The sequence below is a fragment of the Echinops telfairi genome, unplaced genomic scaffold, assembly GCF_000313985.2.
Source record: "Echinops telfairi isolate 266 unplaced genomic scaffold, ASM31398v2 ScPeMD7_1;HRSCAF=3_0, whole genome shotgun sequence".
Classification (NCBI taxonomy): domain Eukaryota; kingdom Metazoa; phylum Chordata; class Mammalia; order Afrosoricida; family Tenrecidae; genus Echinops; species Echinops telfairi.
In genome coordinates, this window is record NW_022103896.1 from 6,218,134 (window position 1) to 6,226,237 (window position 8,104).

At 54.0% G+C, this 8,104-nt stretch overlaps 1 protein-coding gene across 2 annotated transcripts in view; it reads right to left on the minus strand.

The window, feature by feature from the left end:
• Nucleotides 1-8,104, minus strand: part of KHDRBS3 (KH RNA binding domain containing, signal transduction associated 3) — a 110,588-nt gene that overhangs the window by 54,888 nt on the left and 47,596 nt on the right. For both annotated transcript variants that reach the window (XR_006679707.1, XM_030884466.2), the window contains exon 3: nucleotides 3,285-3,401. Coding sequence is in view for 1 of the 2 variants with exons in the window: in XM_030884466.2 (XP_030740326.2) it covers nucleotides 3,285-3,401 (117 nt within the window). In the remaining variant the exon portion in view is untranslated. The remainder of the gene's footprint in view (nucleotides 1-3,284; nucleotides 3,402-8,104) is intronic.

Consider the following 8,104-nt stretch of genomic DNA (forward strand, 5'->3'; position numbering starts at 1 on the left):
CGCACTCCCCCCATCATTCACTAAGGTAAGATTTTTTGTTCTGATGCTGCCTTATACCTGATCCCTTCGACACCTCGTGGTTGCATAGGCTGCGGACAAGTGGCAACTTTTACAGATTTAATCCCTCTCTGCTTAGCCACACCAGAGAGAACTGGAGCCATGTCTGTCAGGGAGGGCACTGGGACTGGCTGTCTGGGTCTGAAGGCGGTGAGGCAAAGACTACGGTATGGCAGACGGGTCTACTGACGGTGCAAACTGGTTCCTTGTATTAACAGTCCCAGTCACCATTGGTGAAGTCCTTCTGAAGGAATAACTGATGGACCAGGAGGCAGGGTGGGGCTTTTGGGTCAACAGATAAAACCCACAACTCGGGCTTACTTCTCCAGTTCTCAGGCATCTGGATGTACCTCAAGTGGCTGGTCCCCCTTACAAAATCCCCACACTGACTCGCTGACCTGTGGGCCCAGAATAAACCAGCTAGAAGTGGCCCGTGTGGTCGAGGATGAAGAGTCAAGGGCACCAGAGAATGGGCGAGGCATGGCCCACCCATAAGAATGATGGGCCCCAAGCTAATACCACTCAGACAGTCGGATCTGGTGGCTGAGAGGACTCACCCCACAGGGTGTCATGTGACTTTAAGAATGTGATCCCTGCAATGGGGCAGAGGTTACACTTGACTTCACGGCATGCACCAGGATCCACCCCCGCCCCTCTGGCATGACTACAGCAGGGAGCAGTCACAGGCCCCTGACATGACATCATGGGGAAGACCCTCCTCCAAGCCCTGATGACAAGCTGACAGTGGGGTCCCCTTACGCCGGGGAGAGTAAGGCCCCTGCCGATACCTGGACACACAATCTGGCTGAGGGTTCGCTTGCTCTGAGGATCTTGCGCTGCGAGGCCGTCTGGGAACATTCTCACTGGGGTCACTGAGAGGCAGGGGACTTCGCAGGACACTGGAGGCCACCAGCGGTTCCTACTGCTCCATGGGAGCCCAGTGCTAGCTTTGCGCTCCCAGGAGGCTACAGGGGCTTCCTGGAAACTTCATGAAGGTCTTGGCCAGATGCAGGGGCAGGAGGAGGGGTATCCTACAGGACAACAGCATCCTTTCTCAGCTAAAACGCACGGTGGGGGGTGGGGGTGGGGGATGTCTTCAAAGAGTCCATGGGAAAATCCCATTACCTCTGAATGCCCTTTTCCCCACTTTTGGAGGCCCTCTCTCGTGGCTACGTGGTCATAGAAACTGTTATGAAAACAAACATATTCAAATGCCAAGCTGCTGTTTCTTGACAGACCTGCCCCCCTTCTAGACCTGCACCCCCCCACCGAAGGAGGTGTTTCCATCTCCCCGGCCCCCCTCCCCCTTCAGTGTACACCGTGCCCCAGTGACAGTCTGGGCACCCCTCCAGGGAATCAGATAGTGGTATTCTTTGTGGAGGTCCCTGGTGTTTGTGGGTCCAGAGGCAAGGGTCTGGAAGGGCAAGATCAGGGCTGTTGGGTGAACAGGATTTCCTTAATTTCCCAAGAAAAGTCCTGTAGGATGACCCTGCTTCCCCAGGGGAATGAGCAGGGGGTAACTGTATGGGGCAACATTCCTGGTCCATTTATCACCAACGCAGTTTCAGTTTTCTTAAAAACCTCTGTGCATGCTAAGCCTCCCTCCCCAAGCCTGTGATCATCCTGTCCCTGTTGGAAAAACCTGTCAAGACAAGTTCTTTTGGAAGCCCCTCCAAGCTTCCCCCACCAAACAAACCTCCCCCTCGCCCCCACCCCAGTTTGTTTAATCTTCTGGGCAGGCCTCCCTGCTTTGCAGTGAACTGGCCCACGAGATGGAATCCTGGGGAGGCCACCATTTGGATGAGACTTTTCTGGCAGCTTCTGAAGGAGGGCACGACTGGGAGAACTTGTCCCCAGCCCTCCACGGACTTCAGAGACGCGGTTAGACGTGTTCTGCTTGGAACCAACCCACATGAGCCACAGCCCCAAGTAGCCAGGCTTCTCACCTTGCCCTCATCCTGTGGTTCCCCTCTTTCTGACCTTCAGGACACAGGAGCCCAGGGCACAAGCATCTCACACGCACGCACGCACACAGGATGATCCTCTGATCCAGCTGTGCAGTGCAATCGCTGGGCGGCACACGGGGGGCCTGCGATTTCGTATTTTCTGTAAGCAGTCTCCTTTGGCTGTGGGTCCATGCTGACTCACAAGACCCCCGTGGGTTCCTGAGACTGTAACCGTTTGTAGGAGTAGAAAGCCCAGTCTTTATCCCGAGGAGCTGCTGGTGGTTTCAAACTGCCGACGGGGATCGCAGCCCAAATGCGTAACCACGACACTACCAGGGCTCTCCCCGTGGTGGGGGTGGGTGCCTGCGTGTCCAGGTCTCTGTCTTCACACCATAGCCTGGACTCCCTCTGCGCTCACCTGGGGAACATGCTCAGGTTCCTGAATAGGTCTGGCTTTCCCACGTGTAAAGCGAGGAAAATGTTCCACGTTCTCCATCACTTCTCACACAGTCTCGTGACGCAGTGCAGGTCAGATGTCTCCCACGGTGGCGTCTGCCTCCCTCACTGCTCAGTGGACAGTTGCGGACTATGTCCATCTTGATGGCCGTGCCGTATGTGGCCTTCTTTGCGGGCAGGCTGGACTCTGCAGGACTTTCAGGCAGGGGCAGTGATGCAACACTTTCAAGTAAGTGACCCCCAGGATGCGGAGGTGAGGTGTGTCTTGGCAGCAAGGGACCTACTGCTTTTCAGCTTTATAGAACAAAGTCCATGGGGATTCCTTTCAAAAGGTATAGATTTGAGAAAGTGATCAAGGAAGCGGCTTACAAGTTTGGGGCCTTGTTAAAAACCAGGCAGCTAGTGGAATGACAGCCAAGCAGAACCCTCATGAGCAGATCTTAGTACTTTGATAAAATGCATGTAAAATCAAATGAAGGGGGTGATAAACAGCATCTATTTGGTAACATTACAAGTTCAATGATATAGTCTTTTCAGAAAACACCATTAGGAACCACTCTAAGAGCCAACAGTGATTTTTTTTTTTTGGGGGGGTGGGGGTTGTGGGTAATCTTCGCTTCTCTACACAGCCCCTTGACTGCTTCCCAAATCTTCAAGATTCAGAAGGAGAAGCTCGCAGGTTTAGTTTCCCAGTGACAAAAGCAGGCTTAAGCTACTAATACTCCTGTTCAGAAACTGGCCGGAGGGCTGCTCACTGCTGACAAAGCATCACAGCCTCTCCACCTTTACGCACCAACACCTACACCACGTGGGGAAGAGTCTTACCTTCGCCTTGTCCCGCATGGAGCCTTTTCCAAGGATGGACATTTTTGTCAATGTTTCTTCCTGTAAGCGCTTCAGGGAATTGCCCCGTGGCCCCAAGAGTTTCCCCACAAAGTTGAACTGGGGAAAAACACACGAGAAGACAGACAGACAACACTTGTTAGCATTCATGTCTGCAAACGCCGCCCGAGCCGGGGAGGCCGGTGCGCTGTGACGGCTGGCTCACACAAGTGGCGCAGCCACTTCCAAGCAGGGTGACCTACTTCACTCTAGCACTCCCTTGGGCAGTTTTTCCCATTTTGCGGACTGTGAACGCAGGGGGTTTCCCAGGCAGAATCCCTGACGTGCCCCAGCATTAGCTTCCAAGTTCCTGACTGAGTCCCTGGCCAGTGCTAACCCCCAGTTCTTCGCCCCATGAGGGAACCTGCATTGCCGGTCTGAATGACAAAACCCATCCATCTCCCCTAGGTTATGAGCTATGGGAATGGGGTCACCTATTCAACTCAGAAACCAGGTGTTGCCTGTTAAACAAGCCGAGTGGACATGAATGGAGGGTGCAGCCTTCCACCGAGCCAGCTGAGGTTGACAAGCTGGACCTGCCAGTCACCCACGTGAGACCCAGGGCAACTACCTTCCTGTGCTCACCTAAACAGTGGGGCCAATCTTAGGACCTGTCCCCATCGGGCTGTTCTGGGGATTAAATAGTCAGAGCTGGGTGTAAAGAAAGCCCAGACCTTCAGAACTGGACCCACGGGCAACATCTCGACCAGGGGAGAAGCCAAGATCCCACTCGTCCGGGATTGTGTCTTACTTGGATCCAAAATCATTGCTCAAGGAACCAGCAGTCAAGAAAACACATGGCCTGTCAGTAACCACATTTTCAATTAAAAAAAAAAAAAGGGGGCACTCTGGTAACCACATCTTCAAAGACAATTACTCGGAATTCCGCACAATTGTTCAACACTTTATGATAATAAAGGTAAACCATTAACAATCCTTGGTCCCAAAGACACCAACCATCAGTTACCTGGGCTGGGTCTCTAAGGCAAGTGTCTTCCGTTACAAACTCACGCAGTTGCCCGTGACAACCAGCTCTCTTCCCTGACCGGCACCACAGGCGTGGTGTCGGCATCTTTATGAGAAAAGTGTCCCTGTCTTTCTTTAACCACGTCAATGTAACTTAACATTCCCTGGAATGTATGCAGGCAGTAATTTCAGGAATCAAGATGACTGACGTTATACATATCCCTGCCCACTTGTTCCACAGGAGTGGCTGGTTTTTCCACCCAAACTCAGATGCTGCTGACCCTGGAACAGCACAGGGCTTACGGAGCAGGGCCGACCTCCCTCGCAGTCAAACACCCACCAACGTCTGCTGGCCCTGGGGCAGCAAGCGTGGGAGTGAAGAGGCCCACTCGTCCTCAGACTGCTGTTCTCCTTGTTTGAACTGCTGGGAACGTACGTGAGGGACGGTCAAAGGGCATGACTGAACGATCCTAAAAACCTTCAATAAACAAAAATATCAAAACGGGAAGCTATTGCTTTTCAGTAGATCCCCCACGTGGGTCTCTATACTTCTGAAGGCGGTGTTGTCTCCATCTCTCTACCCCCCACCTCCCAATTCTGTGCAATCCCACGTACATCATGCCAAGCTGGCGGCCTTGGCTTCCCCTGGGGACCCACATTATGCTGCCTTGAAATGTTCTTAGAGTCTGGGGACAAAAAGGCGCCTGAAGGGCAAGGCCAGGTCTGGAGTGTGAATGGGGTGAGGTTTCCCCGGGAAATTCTCAGACACACGACAGCCCCCGATACCCTCAAAGAACAACAAAGACAGAAGGGGAGAATTTTACCAACGAGAGAGAGAGAAATCCCTCAGTGCAACTTTCCCAACAGATTCGATTATAAAACAAATGGAAGCCAAGACAAGCCTCCTGTCACAGAGGCCTCCATGATCGCATTCCTGGAGGGAACATCAAGATGACCCCTGAGCCATCGCTGAAAACCACCTGCCTAGCCGACCACCTGCCGCAGGACCTCTCTGCCGGAAATGACAGGGCCCAGCAGACAGAGCCCCGGATGCAGTCTGATGAACCTGTCTTTCTCCAGTACCTGGAGGAGACCACAGCCGCTGTGTGGCGGAGAGAACTCGCCTGCAGCCGTCCGCTCGCCCAGAGGGGCATTTCAGCAGGTTTTGTTTGAACAAACGCGCCCACTAGGAAAGGGGTGAGCAACTAGAAGCAGTGCTTGTTGCCCCCCTTGAAGTACAACCCCCAGGCAGCTCTTCTTCCTTTCTTTCCTGCGGTCAAGCACTTCACTCCTAAGCACACTGTCTTACGGTTCACAGAAATCGCCTTTCTCAGGGTTTGTTTGAAGGACCCTTGGCCTTGCAGCTGGTCAGATCTGCTTCTCCCAGAAGCCGTCCCTTCTCCCTCCACGTAGGGTGAGTGGGGCCCTCTCGACACCGTGGGCTTGCTCAGGTGTCTGATAATTCTCAGCAACTTCTTCATCTCCACCGACTAGATGTTTCGCTCCCACCTGAGTTCAGCCATTGATGAGCTCCGCTCTAAAAAATATGGTGACCCAAACTTTTCCCATCAGGATCTCCTCCTAAATCGGGGTCTGCCATCCACGTCGCTGGAGCCAGAATTTCCCCGGAGAGTATTCCCATCTGACTGCGGCAGCACGGGGAGTCCCTCCGTGGAGCACACACACCCTCAGAGGGGAGAGGGAGAGAGACACTGAGAAATGACTCACCATGCCTAGCTTGGGTCCACCAGCACCTGGGAGCGCGTGGCTTCTCTTACCCCAGGCCTCCTCAGGTTGCCCCGGACCAGAGGGAGGGGCGCGTTCCTGGCTGCAGCAGCTGAGGATCAACACCTGAGGGCTTGGCTGTTTCTCATTCAAGCTCCAACCCGGCCTCCTCCTCATCACTTCCACCCAATAAAGACACATTCCCAGTACTCAGTGTCCGTTTCCGGAAGCTGCTGCTGGCCAGAGCAGCGCAGGAGAGATCCTGCTTTCCCTGGCCTCCTGAGGGGTTACCGTTCCCCATTTATTTGCAGCTCCAGTAAAGGTTGATAGGCTCAGAAACCCTCAGGGGCAATCCTACTCGTCCTGCAGGGTCCCTGAGTCAGAACAGGCTGCCTCTGTGGAAACATCCCCTCTCTGACTAGGGCCCCATAAGATGCCCCCACCCCACCCCCCATTGTTCCTCTCACTGCCCCACACCGGCCCCCCTGCAAGGCCCCTTACCATCCTCCTCTCCTCCTCCCATCACACCACCCTGCCACAGTCCTCTGGAATCAAGCCTTTCCTTACCTAGCCCGGGATTTGTTCACTTAATAACTGTATCTGCAGGAGAGCAGCATCTTGTCACATGTTCACTTTTGTTTTTATTAGTAATTTAATCAGACCCTGAACACATGGAAGAGTGTATTTCCCAACCCAGCAACATCACAGCATTTCTTGCACTATAGACATGACGACAGGAGTCAGAGCCGGACACTGGAAAGCCCCACTGATTACAAAACTGGGAAGCCAGCCTGCAATAAGTACATTTGAGGTCCAGCGCATAATGTCTAAGCTGCAGCTACTGCACTCTGCCCCGGTAAGCCCAGCGCCTTTCTGAACTACCCTTAATTGATCTGCACTCTATTTGTGACATGGAATTATTCCTTGGGGACCAATTACAGTGACACTGTCATTTCATAAACAACTACACCTGAAGATCATATCACTGTCTCCGTTAAAAGGCTTCCCCTAATTGGGAGCTCATCAAAGAGTTGATTAGTCTAACACAGGGACGTCTGATTGACTTCTAACTCACCACTCAGAACTGAAGGTGCCCACAGCCCTCGAGCCTTGGCTGCTCTCCTGGCTTTAGAGTTTAGCCACCTCAGGTTCCCCTGATGGTGCTGTGCATTGTGCCTGGACTGCCAATCACAAGGCCGGATGTTCAAACCCACCAGCCACTCTGCAGAAGAAAGATGAGGCTGTCTGCCCCCATAAAGATTCCCAGCCTTCCAAAACCCTATGCTGGGCAGCTGCGTGTTGGAGTCTACCCAAGGGCAGTGAGTTTGGGGGACTGGGCTTGGCCACAGGCCTCTGTACATTTCTCCCAAATACCTGGCAGGAGAAGTGCTGGTTTCCCCTCAGACTTGGAGAGCTGGGAAGACATCCCACCCACCTGGCAGACGGTGAGGGACACTGGCCTCTCGAGGGTACCCCAACACCTGCGAGAGGCAGGGACCCGCAGGGAGGAGCAGGGCCTGTGCATCTGCTGTCCTGGGTGGGCCAGCAGCTGTGTGGCAAGACCCCAGGGGACATGTTCAGGAGGGTCCTCACATGTGTGACATGTGTTCTCTGCAGATCCAGTGGTCCCACCCAGCCACCCGAGTTCTCCCAGTGGAGAATGGGGGAAGCTGGAGACCACATCGCCTGCAGGGCGGGAGCAGATGGGGACTATCACTGCGCGAATCGGCCAGGGTCCTCATCCTCCGCCTCATCTGAACAGAGGCCTTCACCTCCCCGAGAAAGTGTGGAGGGGAGCGGAGAAGGGATGGTGGACAGCGGCCAGGGTAGGAGAAGCAGACAGACAGCTCCTGCTGGGTGCCAAGACACCCAGGCAGGCCAGGCGGTGGGCTCTAATTTAGAGCGCAACGTGGGGAGGGCTGAGCTCTCTCTCTATGTTTTGCTCACGGCATGCATCCTCCACAACATGAATTCACCTTTACTATCAGCGAGACTGCTTTACAAAGAGGAGATCGATGGCACAGCCTGTCTCTCCAGCTCAGCCCCCGCTCGCCACCCCCGACCCCTCCCTC